Raw genomic sequence first — 15412 nt, forward strand, 5'->3', positions numbered from 1 at the left:
ATTTATTGATTTGCCAGAGAGAGAGAGCAAGCACAAGCAGGGGGAGTGGCAGACAGAAGGAGAAGCAGGCTCCCTCCTGAGTAGGGAACCCAATGTGGGACTCCATCCCAGGACACTAGGGTCATGACCGGAGCCGAAGACGGAGGCTTAACCGATTGAGCCACCCAGGTGCCCCTGATTTTTTAACAGCTATTATAATTTTAAATCACCCTTTAACTATCTAAGTGCCTCATTGATATTTCCTTTTCATACATGCTTCTCCTAAGTACTTTAATAAAGCCATCTTGCTTATAATAGTTTCTGTTGAGGCAGGCAGAGATTGATGGAGACTTCATGAAATTAATGAGCTAATTGTATCACTAATGTAATGATTGCATACACGTATTTATTCTAACTTCCAGATATTAATTTCTATCTCAATAGAAATTGTTTCTGTTTTTCACTGTCCAGACAATTAGCCAATGCAATTTATCTGTATACACACTATGATTGTGCTTACTCAATTGTTTAGAAAATTTTCCCCAGTCGTAATTTTTAAGTATTTCAGTATGTAACCAGTAGAATGAGTGGACTTCTTTTTTGGCCCTGTAGGCAAAGTAAAAATTTGTTTCATATTGCATGTATGGAGGAATAACAAAGAAACAAGTATGATGATGAAGACATCGATGTATTCCTTTTTCATTGTCCCAATCACTCTTCCCAGTTCTTTACCAGAAACCTCTACCATTTTCTACTGCCTTGTCCCTGAGTTTCTCTCATCCCCTGCTATGAGTGGTGCTTCAGTTGGTGTTTATGTATCTGTTCACCATCCTCCCTGCATGTCACTTTGCTTCTTAATTCATTGTTTTCTGGAAACATTCCAGTTTTCTCTGGTAGTTTCTAGATTTCTTCTTTTAAGGATTCCAAAACATCAAGCATCTATTTTGATGCTGTATATAACATTATAGAAATAAAATGTATATTGAAATAATTAACAGGAATGTCATCACCAGTCAATTATTTCCTAAATTATTTTCTAAATGTCTTAACCGGTACATAAAAACTTCCTTTCTGGGGCGCCTAGGTGGCTCAGTGGGTTAAAGCCTCTGTCTTTGGCTTAGGTCATGATCCCAGGGTCCTGGGATCAAGCCCCACATCAGGCTCTCTGCTCAGTGGGGAGCCTGCTTCCCCGTCTCTCTGCCTACTTGTGATCTCTGTCAGATAAATAAATAAAATCTTTAAAAACAAACAAACAAACAAACAAACTTCCTTTCTTCCCAAGACAATTGGGAATTTGTCAGCTCAGTAGTAGTTATGATATTCTTGTAGTTACTACTATTAATACTGATAATATAATAATAGCTGTCATTTGTTTAGTGTTTTTTACCTGGTACTGTACTAAGTACTTTATTTATATTATCTTATTTGATTCAGTTAATATTTTTATGCTTCTTTTATAATATATTTTCAAGTCCTTGAATATGTCTATAATAACTGTTTAAATGGCTATTAATTTATCTTGAATCATAGTTTCCACTGACTGCTTTGTTTCTTGACTATGGCCCAAATTCCCCATTACTTTATATATCTGTTAATTTTTTCTGTATCCTGGATATTGTAGGTGATATATTGTAGAGCCTCTAAATTCTCATATTTTCTTATGATGGTTGATTTGTTCTAGCAAGGTAGTTAACTTGGCTAGAGTCAGACTCCACCTGAAATCTCTTTTTTTAATTGAAGTATATTTGACAAATAAAATGTACTTAAAATGTATGATCTCTCTGATATGAGGAATTTGAGAGGCAGGGCGGGGGGTCGTGGCAGGTAGGGAGGGAAAAAATGAAACAAGATGGGATCAGGAAATCATAAGAGAATCTTAATCTCATGAAACAAACTGAGGGTTGCTGGGGGTGTAGGGTGGTTGGGTGATGGACGTTGAGGAGGGAATGTGCTACGGTGAGTGCTGTGAAGTGTGTAAGCCTGATGATTCATAGACCTGTACCCCTGGAGCAAATAATACATTATGTGTTAACTAAAAAATGTACAACATGTAATTTGATATATTTATACATATATATTTATTTATATTTATCTACTAATAAAGTATTGCAGTTATAGTAATATTTAATACTTTTCTCTTTGACCTTAATATTAGAGTTTTAACTGATTTACCTCTCACTGTTACAATATTAGGGTATTCTAACTTAATTATGTATTTACCTTTACTAGTGAGTCTTATGCTTTCATTTGTTTTCCTCTTACTAAATAGCGTCATTTCATTTCACCTTGAAGAACTCTTTTAACATATCTTGTAAGGGCAGTCTAGTGATGATAAAATTCTTCAATTTGTCTTTGCCTGGAGAATTCTTTGTCTTTCTTTCAGTTCTAAAGCACAACTTTGCTGGGTATTCCTGGTTGGTAGATTTTTTGTTTTTGTTTTTGTTTAGCACTTTGAATTATCACCCTTTTATCTTCTGGCCTGCTAGGGTTCTGCTGAAAAATCTTATACACTTGTGGGGGTTCTCTTGTATGTAGCAAGTTAGTTTTTCTCCTGTTATTTTTAAGGTTCTCTTTTTGCCTAAATTTGACAGTTTAATTTTAATGTGTCTTAGTTTGGCTCTTTTTCAGTTCATCCTTTTTGGTACTTTTGGTGTTTTCTGGATCTGAATGTCTGTTCCTTTCCCCAGGTAGGGGAAATTTCCTACCATTATTTCTTTGAATAAACATTTTGCCCCTTTCTTTCACTTCTCCTTCTGGGATCCCTTAAATGAATATATTGCTCCTCTCCATGATGTCCTATGAGTCCCTTAAGCTATCTTCAGTCTTTTTCATGCTTTTTTCCTTTTGTTCTTCTGTCTGGATTAATTCCACTATCCTGTCTTTCAGTTCACTGATTTTTATTCCTCTTAATCTAGTTATCTGTTGAAGTCCTCTATTGAAACTGTCAGTTCGATTATTATATTCTTAACGCTACAGTTTTTGTTCGGTATGATTTTACATCTCTTTGTTAAAATTCTCACTTTATTCTTGCATTTGTTTTCCAACCTCAGTGAGCATCTTTATGTGAGCTTTGAACACTGTCTCAGATAAATCACTTGCCTCCATTTCATTAAGATTGGTTCCTGGAGATTTATCTTGTTCCTTTGTTTGGAACATATTCTCTTGTTTCTTAATTTCCCATGACTCTCTGTGTTGCCTTCTGTGCATTAGTAAAGTAGACAGCTCTCCCAGTCTTGACAGACTGGTCTCCTATAGGTGATGAACCTCACCATCCAACCTGACCCAGGCTCTTGGTGGCCTCTCAGAACTTTGTGACTGCCCGAGCTTCTGTCTTCATTCTTACTGATTCCCAGTGGTTGATGGTGGCCTATGACCCATCAGTGTCCCAAAGGGGAGGACTGCAGTCAGCACCTAAATGGAGGCTGATTAGAAGTTGGACCCTCAGGCAGCGGCTGAGAAAATATTTAGTCAAAACCCTTTTTACAGTGACCAAGATGCCTGTTTGAAAAGCAAACAGGGAGAAACTGGGAGATGAACATTTTTGTCTGGACCACATGCACTGAGCCAGAGTGTATAGCCATGTGGGGTGCTCCTAGGCCTATTTAAAAATGGCTTCTTTGTTTGCCATAGTCCTGTGGGACTCATGAATGCAAGCCCTGTTGGCTATCAGAGCTAGGTGATGGAAGCCAGCACATTTAGCATCCTCCATAACAATTGGGACACTAGAGGTGAGAATCTCCTCCCAGGGAGAAAGTGGCAACTTGGTTTTATTGTTAGAATAGGATGGAAAGAAAAGACAAGGGACGTGTCCAATAGCTCTTTCAGGCTACAGGAAGGATCATAGTCAGGATCCTTCATGCTAATTAGAAGTGGGATCCTCCAGTAGAGGCTTGTAAAGTATGCGGTCAGACTCCTTCCAGGGAAACACTGGGTAAGGCGCTTCTTTGCCTGCTTCCTCTATGCCGAGTCCTGGAAAGACAATGTGGTAAGTGCTCATGTGCCTATTAGCAACTGCTTTTCATTTCCTGTATTTCTATGGGACTTATCAATGCAACCTCCACTGACTTTCAAAGCTAAGTGATTTAGGGGGCCTGTCCCTTGGGGAGCAGCCAGAAATTGGGGCTCTACTCTATATGTACGGCCCAAATCCTTCACTTCTCAGAGAGAAGCTGGGAGTTGGGGATTCCTTCCAATTGTATGGTGCTGTGCAGAGGGTGAGGTTTGTGGTGAGAGTGTGTCTCAGCCTTTAGTATCTTTTAGATGGGGTATTTTTTTTAGTTTCCCAATGTGTTGAAGTCACTCAACTAGTTTCTGGATTTCCTTCAAAGGGAATTGCTCTGTGTATAGCTGCATAGCCAGAGCACCCATGACAGGAGGGAAATTAAACATTCTCCTATACCGCCATCTTGGTCTGGAGTCTACGCCTGTTTTTATTAACTAAATTTCAACTTCTGGAATTATTGTTTTATTCTTTCTTTGGTCTATTGTTAAAAGTTGTCAGGATGTGTTATTTTTTGAGCTTGGAGGTTTTATATATAATAATACAAACCACTTGGGATATTATTATTTGCTTTTTAAATAATTTTTAAAGTGAAAGAGAAAATAAAAGCTTTACTTTTAATGTAATACCTCTTCCCAACAATTTAAATATAGACAGAGTCTGTTTTTTTATAAATTGGATGTTAAGGATAAGGTACTCTTAGTCATTTGTATTTCTACTTTCTAGAAAAATTGGGTCATATCAAGAATATAGAAACTGTTTCCTTTTCTCTCCATTTTCCTGGTTGTAGGATGATCCATTCTCTGCCCTGGACATTCACTTGAGTGATCACTTAATGCAGGAAGGGATTTTGAAATTTCTTCAAGATGACAAAAGGACACTTGTTCTTGTGACTCACAAATTACAGTATCTAACACATGCTGACTGGGTAAGAGTTTAAGAGAAATTTCATTACTTTCAATATTATACTCATATACATAAACAGGGACATTAAGAAATGCTGTCTTAAACAAAAGTAATTCATTTGGCCAGTTGAGACTTTTTGTCACAATTCTGGTAATATGTGCTTTCCTTAGATCATAGCCATGAAAGATGGAAGTGTACTAAGAGAAGGGACTTTGAAGGACATTCAGACCAAAGATGTTGAGCTCTATGAACACTGGAAAACACTTATGAATCGGCAGGATCAAGAATTAGAAAAGGTAATTGCTCATAATTCAGAAGAGTTCAGAGCCCACTTTAAAAGAGTCATGAATTATTAAATTCATATAATTATTAAAATTCATTTAAAGGTATATTACCATTTAATATTTGATGATATTATGGTCCTCATTTGAAACCCAAAGTAATTGAATATTTATATGTCATTAATAAATAGGCTACTTTGGGGGCATCTGGGTGGCTCAGTCGGTTAAATGCCTCACTTCATGTCTGGTTGTGATCTCGGGGTCCTGGGGTAGAGCCCTGAATCAGGCTCTAGGTTCAGTGGGGAGCCTGCTTCTCTCTCTACCCCTACTTGCTCATGCACACACTCACACATGCTTGCTCTCTCTCTTATCTTAAAACAAATAAATAGGCTACTTTGAAAGAATAAAATTCTAATGATAACTTTTGGAGGAAGTGCTCTCAGGTTTTTAGAAAATTTTGATTTGAATTTGAGCCATATTATAATTATATGTGTGTTTAAAACTTAAACTGTTCGCTGAAGCATGGTATATCATTATTTTATCTTAATTTTCCTTCTGCATATATTATTTTCTTCATCTGTAATGTGAGGTTATTTTCACTCACCACCTATAAATGGAGGGTCATGGACAAAACAGGTGATTTTGAAAGAAGAGTGAGCTGTGAGCTGTGGGTGAAGTTGTTAAGCATGCCTGGATAGGGCTGGGGAATGAAGGAAAGTAATCAGGAGGTAATAACAATAAACTTTTACATTGATACAGTTTTTAAGTTTAAAGCCTTTTTTACATCGCTCCATTGATTTTCACAACCTCCAGAAAAAGGCAAAGAAAATATGGGAAATAAGTAAAGAAAAATATGATCTCACTTTTATAGGTGAGAAAACTGAAGCCCAAAGAGGTTAAGTAACTCATAAGCTGTACAGTACATATTGTAAGTGGTACTAGGTGGACTTAAACCCAGGTCCGTATTCAGTGTAATTCCAGTATAATGTTGTGTATGATATAAATATAACACTGCATGGGGTGAGAACTGAGTCATAGACCAGACTGAGAGCAATGAAAGAACAGCTTGTGATTGAGAGGTGAAGTTATCAACTGTATTAGCAAATTTTTTTAATGTTTTTTGAGTTGAGACTAGGAAATGTCCAGAACTTGGTACTCCTGGTCAGGAATCAGCACTATAAAATGAAATTTTTGTCTCAGCAAATTTTTGAGAACACCAAGAAATTAAAATGCATTATTTCATAAAAGAATAAAAGGATCTATGTTTCAATAGAGAGAGGAAGATAAAAAGTCAGACAGATCCTAGGATTGCTCTGTCTTCTGTGTATTTGCCAAAGACCTCAAAAGCAAACTACCTACGGAAGAAAAGACATATGTAAAAGTAGAAGTTTAAGTAGAATGGGACAAATCACAGAACTACTGAGATGAGGATATTCATTTAAAAAAAAATTACAAGGCACCATCAGCAAGTGCCCACTTAGGAATTATACCGTGAGAAACTTGATTGGGATAGCTCCAAATGACATTTTGTTTTTGTTTTTGTTTTTTTTTTTACAGTGACCAAGATGCCAGGGACAAAAGAATATGATGTAAACTGTAAACTTAAGGAGTGGGGCCACTTATGGTTTACTTTGGAAAGAAGAAGAGAGAGAGATTTGTTGGCTTGATTTTATAATAATAGTGACTATTAAACAAGCCTAGACGAAAGTCCATTAAGTTGAATTTAGAAATGATCACTTGAGATAGCATAGCTCTATAATTAAAGACACATTACAGGGTTATAAATCAGTGGGTGGAGATATGGAGCAAGTTAGGGTGTGAACAGAGCAAATGCAGTTGCAAGGTTGAACAGTGGCTGGTAGAAGCCAGAAAGAACAGTGTACCTGTCCAGAATCCTCACCTGGGTGTGGAGGAGGTTAATGCCACCTAGGGAAGGGCAGGCACTAGGAATTCATCTGAAGGCAGGGAGAGTCACACTGGGGGGTGGGGGACAGGCAGGGGAAGGACAGTTTCTTGTTCACTTTTTTATGTGGCCTGGTCAGTGTTTGACAAGAGTGCTGGTTCTCAACCAGGGTCCAGCTTGCTTTTTAGGGGACATTTGGCCACATTTAGAAACATTTTTGTCAGTCACAGCTGAGGGGCAGGTGCTACTAGTGTCTTGTGGGTAGAAGACAGGGGAGCTGCTAAATGTCCTACAGTGCAGCCCCCACAACAAAGAGTTTTCTGACCAAAATGTCAACAGTGCCAAGGTCAAGAAAGGCTGACCTAGAGCTGAAGCAGATCAAGCAAGCAGAGAAGACCAGCAAAACAGAACATCCTGTCCCTGGGCTTTAGACACCACTGTCTGCTTAAGGCCTAAGGGGTCAACAAAAGAAATGTTACAAGGATAGTAATAAAAACTATAAGAAGGTGGAGGAGATAACACTTTGAGCTGATTTAAATATTACTAAAAATTCTAGCTTGGATGACACCATTATCTTCCTAATGTTATTAAGCAAATAAACTAACATCATTTGATGTCTCCTCCCCCAGCCCTGACTTTAATCCCATCTATAACAGGCAGTCAAGAAATGCTTATTAAATAAATGAAGTGAAATTCACTTAAGTCAAATATCAACATAATTTAAAATATTTAACCTGTAATGAGCTTAACATGAGCATTTACTTATAAGAAAAATGAGTAAAGATTTCTTTTAAGTATCTGAGATGTTCCATCTTTTGCTCACATAGCAGGAAGAATTGAACGGGGACCAAATCTGTTGTTTTCCAATGTGCGGGGTAATTTCATTTTATTACTCTGTCGGCAAAGGATAGAGTCAGCTTTAATTTTGTGTTTAAGCTCATGTACAAGCTAGTTTTCATATCATTAGGCATAATTAAAAGCTGATATGAAATTGTCTCTGGAAAAAAAAAAAAGCTATTCAAGAAACATATCAGCTTTCATTCTTTTTTAACCAAGAATCTGGAAATAATAGAGCCTTCTAACAAGTCTCCTAAATCGCACATGTTGTGTAAGGCCAAAATGAAAACAACAACGATGACCACTACTTAGAGACTGACCACTATGGGTTTATTTGGTTATTGATATAACAGTCAAACTGTGAGGGGTGTGTGTGTGTGTGTGCGCGCGCGTATATGCAGAAAGCCCTCGATTTACCAGATTCCAAAATTTTGTGGGTTGGTTGTTTGGAACTCAGAATGCATTTCCCCATAGAAACAAGACTATGGTTAGTTTCCCAAACTGTCCTGCAGCAGCTGATTTAACCCACAGTGTATTAAACTGATACTACCACTCCAGTTCTGAAGCCAAGGGGACTTGGGTGTTGAAAGAAGAGAAATGGAGAAATTAAATTCTTCTCCCTGTCTTAAGCACACAAGTCTGAAGCAACTCTGAAAAATTCACAAAGTTTGTTTGGGGGAATGTTTCCCTTCTCCTTCGGCATATGTTCCCCTCCTCGGGCTTTTTCCTAAGGTGCTAGGCATTTTTCGTTTGCTTCAAAATTACTTAAATTCTTTCGCTGCCTATTGAAGTCCGTTGCTTTTGTGCAGCTACCATAGTGAGATGTTAAGGAATCTCATTCTGATTTAGTAATTTACTAGAAGACGGGATGAGTGATAGTGCTTTACCCAGTCTAGAACTGCATGCATTTTTGAAGGAAATTATTTATTACCATGAATAAATCTTAGTTAGACAATTATAGGGAATATCTGAAAGTGATGTAAAGATAAAACAAGTAGCAGTGGTGAAATATGCCTTAAGGTGGTGTCCCTGCTCCTGGGGTTGGTGCCCTTGTGTTGTTGCTACTACCCTGGCTTCTTACTGCCCAGTACCTCTGAGCTCTGAAGCCTTACAAACCTCAGATGTTGCCTCACAACTACTCCTATGACAGGTGTTGTGGATCTCTATAGAGAGCAGAGAGCCCAAGACTGGCAAAGATAACTAACAGTTGGTACGTATGGGTCACTGATGGGTGAGTCAAAACCTTCCTGTGGCTGTGAACTCCTTGAATAATGGTAAGGTGGTGTTTACTGTAGGATATGGAAGCTGACCAAACGACTCTAGAGAGAAAAACTCTTCGAAGAGCCATGTACTCAAGAGAGGCCAAAGCCCAAATGGAGGATGAAGATGAAGGTAGACTTTTCTCTTCTATCTGAAACCTTCAAGTGGGACGTGACTGCTTTACCTTGGCAACTGATACACAGTGTGCCCATGAAGACTAAAAAGCCACTTCGTAGGTAGAAAAGAACTAAGCCAAATATGAATACTGAAAATGAAAAGAATAGGAGCAAAAGAAAAGTATATATAATCCATCAACCAGCATCATGAGCGGTTTCTAAGTATGTCTTAGTGTATTTGCGCTGTGTAAGAGAGAGCTGAGAGGCAAGGCCCGGTTTGTGATTAGACCGAGACCCTTGTTTTTATAAATTGGAAAGGACTAGTAGAATGACCAAGTCAAGTTATTAATAAAATGTCAGTCCTTCAGAAATAAGCAATAAATGGGAAATATGAAGAAAATACTGTTTTGAAATATTTATATTTGAATCATTCAGTAAGTCCTCATGGAATTTTCATAATACAGCAGTGAAGAATAAGAGAATTCCACGAAAGCCATTTGTTATGTTTCAGTTTTCTGGATCTAATAAGGTATAGTAATGAACAAAAGATTTCCTGGAATATATTGGAATAAGATGAAATAATTACATTGCCTTGACATTTGTTGCCAAGAAGTTTGTAAGATAAATCTCATTTAATTCCATAGGGTAAATGCACTATACTTCATGTTTCTTATACAGTTTTTGCTTAAGACTGCATTTCTACAAGCCAGTTAAGAAAGAGAAAATTGTAATTTCAAGCTAAAGAACACCAAGATGTGCTACCTTTTTATACCAGATAACTATTCAGTATTTCAGTAAATACTCATTGAGAGAATGAATGAATGGATTTTGCACTTCAATTCCTTAGATTTAAAAATATTTTTAAAGAATGTCTGGTGCTGTAAACAGACATCAGCTTTTAGAATTTAAAACCAGTTATTTCTAATGTACTCTAAAAGTGGAGTCATGCCCACTTACGCTCTCCAGTGTTCCAGTGGTGAGTATATGGCTGGATACTCTACCCTGAGCTTGTTGGTTAATCCATTCTCTGGGGCATAAAATAACGTAGTACTACTTTCCTACAAAAAAAATGATGTAATACATATTAAAGAGCCGAGTATGCTACGTATTTTTCACTCGGTTGCTATTCCTGGTCCTGGTCAGTATGTCTGTTCCAGCCACCAAGAAGGGAAGAAGGGAAGTAGTTGCACATATTGTTCCTAACTCCTTACCATTGGCCAGTTCATTACATGGACAGATTAGGTACTGGGAGAAGGAAGAAATCTTGTCATTAGCTGGGCAGCCATAGGCAAGTTGAAATTTCGATTAGTATGGAAACAGTGAATGGATGTTGGGGAGACAGCAAGTAGTCTGGAAGTGAACTTTCATCATGTAGATTTCTAATCCTGCTCACACATTGAACCTACCCTTACCAAAGGACAGATTATCTGAGACCTGTTCATTTACTTCATCTAGTTCAAAATATTAGGCTCTTTGGTGATGCTCAGTCTTCCCATAGTATCCACATTTAGATTTCTGTGGTCTGATAACCTGTAAATCAAAGTTACCTATCTTCCCTACCCATAACCTGCTCAGTATACAGTAGTAGAATACATAACAGGATCACTGCAATGAAAATGGTCTTTGGAAAAGGAAAGGATGGGAAATGCACAACAGTTGCCAGACCACACAAATAATCAAATTTTGCCAGTGAGGAAATGCCGACATTCTGTCTTCATAATGGAGTATGTTCTTAGGATAATCATCCTGGAGTTTCCAGATGGTTTAAACATCTGAGAGGAACTCCCTGACTATTGCACTCTGTCCTCTGCCTTTGCTCTCTGGAAGATTTCTTCTTGCTCATGCCCCTCCGTGACCACATCTAAAATGGACCATAGAGAACAGAGATTATGCCCTCTTGGGCAATCCACAAATTTCAGAGTCTATCTCCTCCTGGTGAAGTTTTACAAATACAGAAATTTAGAGTTCAAAGAATTACGTATTTAAGGGCCAGAACTGTGGTTTCATTGGCAATATAGTTCTTTCAATAAGTTTGTAAACTTCTAGTCTACACTTCCTGTCAATTTGTTGTGTAATAAATTGGCAAATTATCTCTTCCAGACATAAATGTTGCTTCTTGTTTTGCTTATCCATTCATTTTTCGCCAATTTTTTCAATGGGTGTTTTTCCTGCTAAAAGCACTTAAGATTTCTAAGACTAACACTTGTATTTCTATAAATCTGAGGGGGATTTTTATATGCTTTTTTGTAAGGTAATATCAATTTTATCTACCTGTTGACTGAGGAGAGCTTAAACTAATATTTTACATGCAGAGGAAGAAGAAGAGGAGGATGAGGATGATAATATGTCCACTGTAATGAGGCTCAGAACTAAAATGCCTTGGAAAACCTGCTTGCGATACCTTACTTCTGGAGGATTCTTCTTGCTCTTCCTGATGATTTTCTCTAAGCTTTTGAAACATTCAGTCATTGTGGCCATCGACTACTGGCTGGCCACATGGACTTCGGAGTACAGTATAAACAATAGTGGAAAAGCTGATCAGGTATAGTGAATTCTGTTTTTAAATCATTAAGGGAATAAATATTGAGATTAATAGTGAAACTTTTATTTAGTTTGATATTAATAGCCCAAGTGTCGTAGGATTTTTGTAATGATTCAGTAAGTTAACTAAAATAGGAACCTGAAATGGAATGACCTGTCAAAACGGAAGCTATTTGGATTACTTTTGCGTTTTTAAAGCTTATCATAAGAAACATTAAAAGATAATGTTTGGATTTGGATTCAGGGGAGGTATAAGCACATGATTGTGTGCATGTGTGTGTGTGTGTGTGTGTGTGTGTGTGTGAGACACATACATGGAACTTTCGTTGTTGTTGTTTTGATGGTATTGATTTTAACTACTGACACCAACGTATTAGTTGGTCATTCTGAGATTAGGGACAGGAAGGATAAGCTCTACAGTGTAGAAAGCCAAGAATATTCCAAATCTGAAAATAGACTGTAATGCTTCGGGACGCCTGGGTGGCTCAGTTGGTTGGACGACTGCCTTCGGCTCAGGTCATGATCCCGGAGTCCCGGGGTCGAGTTCCGCATCGGGCTCCCAGCTCCATGGGGAGTCCGCTTCTCCCTCTGACCTTCTCCTCGCTCATGCTCTCTCTCACTGCCTCTCTCTCAAATAAATAAATAAAATCTTTAAAAAAAAAAAATAGACTGTAATGCTTCATCTGCCCTTAGGCAAACCTTGGAAGAGGGTGAAGGAAACAAGTGGGGACAAGGTAGGGGTACTGTGTTTAGGCTCCAAGAACTGTGTAAACTGATGCAAGATAATGAAGTTGAAAATATTGTCTGACTTTGATATTTTGTGTTCCAGTAAGGAAAAAAACTGATAATTTCATATGTGGGTTTTTGGTGTTGTTTGCTTTTTAGACCTACTATGTAGCTGGATTTAGCATACTTTGTGGAGCGGGTATTTTCCTCTGCCTTGTTACATCTCTCACTGTGGAATGGATGGGTCTCACAGCTGCCAAAAACCTTCACCACAACCTCCTCAATAAGATAATTCTTGGACCAATAAGGTAAAAAAGTAGTTATTTCTTACTCCCCCACACAAAATCATAAAACATGAATCTTTAAATTTAAGCAAAGTGTGAAACTTTAGAGAGAGTGTATTTGGCCTTTGAGCAAATGAATAGGAAGCTTCCCATTTTCTGGGCTCTAAGTTGTCCATTAGCAGTGCTCAGGTTCCAGACAGTTTAGTATTATCATACATTCCAATCTGTTTATTGCCTAGATTCTTTGATACCACCCCCCTGGGACTGATTCTCAATCGTTTCTCAGCTGATACAAATATCATTGATCAGGTGAGTGCCTCTGAGTTACTTCCAAGTTCAAAAACAACTTTTTCAGTATAAGATAAATAATATTTAAGATAAACCATGATTCCTGTTAACAATAGAGTATTTCTAAAACTTTAAGCCTATATGCACTCATATCAATATTATATGCACAACTAATTTCTAGAATAAAAACTTAAAGAAAAGCCTTAACTTGAAATAATGTATGCATGTAGAAGAGGATACTTAGAGAATCAGTGTGAAATAAAGGGAACAAATAATAAACTAACATTTAATTTTTTATTATAAAAAGGAATCATTTTGATCAATGTATCTCCAGTCACAACAAAATTCTTAAAGTTTAGTATCGATGAAGAGTGTCTCCCAGAAGCAAGGATAGAATGCCAAGCTGTCTTCGATGTCCTTTACTTCAACTAGACTGGCTCTTTACTAAGAAAAGCTTTAGATGGTATGATGTTTTAGAGAATATTCCAGGGATGCCGAGTTTATTTTAGATCTGTCTGCCTCCGGAAGTTTGTCCTGAAATTAAAGTCCTTAAACTCTAAAATTGGATCACTCCAAGAACAGACCCCTTAGGATAACTGACAAAAGAATCCCTCAAATCCAGCACTTGTCTTTTCTGACTTTTTGGAGTTACTGTCAGAATATCTAAATTATCCCCAGTTTAGGAAAACATGCTTGATGTTATGCAAGCAGCTGACTAAAAAGTATACTGAAAAATTTTGATGTATTCTTTGGTGTTAGTCACATGGCATCTAAAACACTTCATAAGGAATACATATGCAAAAAAGAAGAGACAACACAGTCTTTATTTGGAGGATGAAATGATTGCCACCTAGAAAGTTCAAGACAATTAGTACAATAAAAAAAAAAAAACAGCTAGATTGACAGTTCAGAAGAGTATCTGCATAAAGTGTATGATATAAAATTCAGTAACTTTCTCCGCACCAATTAAAAAATTAAGTGAAAAATAACTACTACTCATAATAATAACAAAAACAAAAATAGAGAGGAAAACTAATAAGAAAAGAGATCCAACAATCCTGGAAATCTGAAAAATCCTGTATATACAGAGAATTCCCCTATCAGATACCCAGAAAACATTATAAAAATAAAATACTCTGGTGATCACAGAAAACAAGTAGTTCAAAAGAACAAAATGGAGAACTCAGAAACACCAGCATATGGAGAAGTTTAACACAGGATAAGTGTGGTTTCTGGAATCAGTAAGAAAAAGATTATTTTTTCAATAAAGGATGTTGGGACAATTAGCTATCCATAAAATAAAAGCAAATACGTATGGAATAAAGATGGCCATAGAAAGATATAAAACTATAAAATAAAATGTGGGAGAATAGTTTGAGAATTTTGGGGTAGGAATTAAGTAAGACACAAAATTCTGAATAAGGAGAAAAGCCAACAGAAATGACTATATAAAATTTCAAACTTCTGTTGAACTAAAAAGATCAAAGATGAATTTAAAATATAATAGATTAACTGGGAGAAAAGCTGGAACATATGTAAAGCAAGAGGAAAACATCCATAACCTATAAAGACCATCTAAAAATCAACAAGGAAAATAAATAATCCAGTCAAAAACATGTAAAGGATATGAGCAAGCAAAATACAGAAAATTAATGTGAATTTCTTACAGAAGAGGAATAGCTAACTATGTTTTTAATAGTATGCAGCCATTAAAAAAGAGGGAGATTTGTGTATGGTAACATGGGAAGATTTATAGACTATCTTATTGAGTAAAATAAATCAAGAACACATAGACAAATGAGATTTATTTCCATAAAATCCCCAAGATAAATTGACTGACAGAGGATAAGTAGATAGGTAGGGAAGTGGATAAAAATACTGAACTAAGGGAAGTGAGTGAAATTGAAGGAGTGAAGACTTGCTTACAATGAAAATGTTTATGTACTACTTTGGTAAATAATTATATAACTTTAAAGTGAATATTTTATTGCACTGTAACCAATATTTTCTTTGAGCTAAAACATTTTCCTTTCAAATTACCTTCTTCATAGCACATCCCTCCAACTTTGGAATCTCTGACTCGCTCAACACTGCTTTGTCTGTCTGCCATTGGCATGATTTCTTACGCTACCCCCGTGTTCCTGGTCGCTCTCGTGCCTCTTGGGGTTGCCTTTTATTTTATCCAGAAATATTTTCGAGTCGCTTCTAAGTAAGTAAAACAAAGTTCTATTCATTTTCAAAAGCCTATGTATTTGATTTGCTGTGATCCACATTTGCTATAGTGTTTTTCA

General features: G+C 36.9%; 1 protein-coding gene across 11 annotated transcripts in view; it reads left to right on the forward strand.

Annotated features, from left to right (window-relative positions):
• ABCC9 (ATP binding cassette subfamily C member 9) overlaps positions 1-15412 on the forward strand; it is a 144724-nt gene that overhangs the window by 92254 nt on the left and 37058 nt on the right. For all 11 annotated transcript variants that reach the window (XM_032855299.1, XM_032855306.1, XM_032855304.1 and 8 more), the window contains 7 exons: positions 4770-4907; positions 5056-5181; positions 9202-9298; positions 11595-11824; positions 12709-12857; positions 13073-13142; positions 15173-15330. In XM_032855299.1, coding sequence (XP_032711190.1) covers positions 4770-4907; positions 5056-5181; positions 9202-9298; positions 11595-11824; positions 12709-12857; positions 13073-13142; positions 15173-15330 — 968 coding nt within the window. The remainder of the gene's footprint in view (positions 1-4769; positions 4908-5055; positions 5182-9201; positions 9299-11594; positions 11825-12708; positions 12858-13072; positions 13143-15172; positions 15331-15412) is intronic.

Source organism: Lontra canadensis, unplaced genomic scaffold (assembly GCF_010015895.1).
Source record: "Lontra canadensis isolate GAN:19392208 unplaced genomic scaffold, GSC_riverotter_1.0 scaffold9, whole genome shotgun sequence".
In the NCBI taxonomy this organism is placed as follows: Eukaryota; Metazoa; Chordata; class Mammalia; order Carnivora; family Mustelidae; genus Lontra; species Lontra canadensis.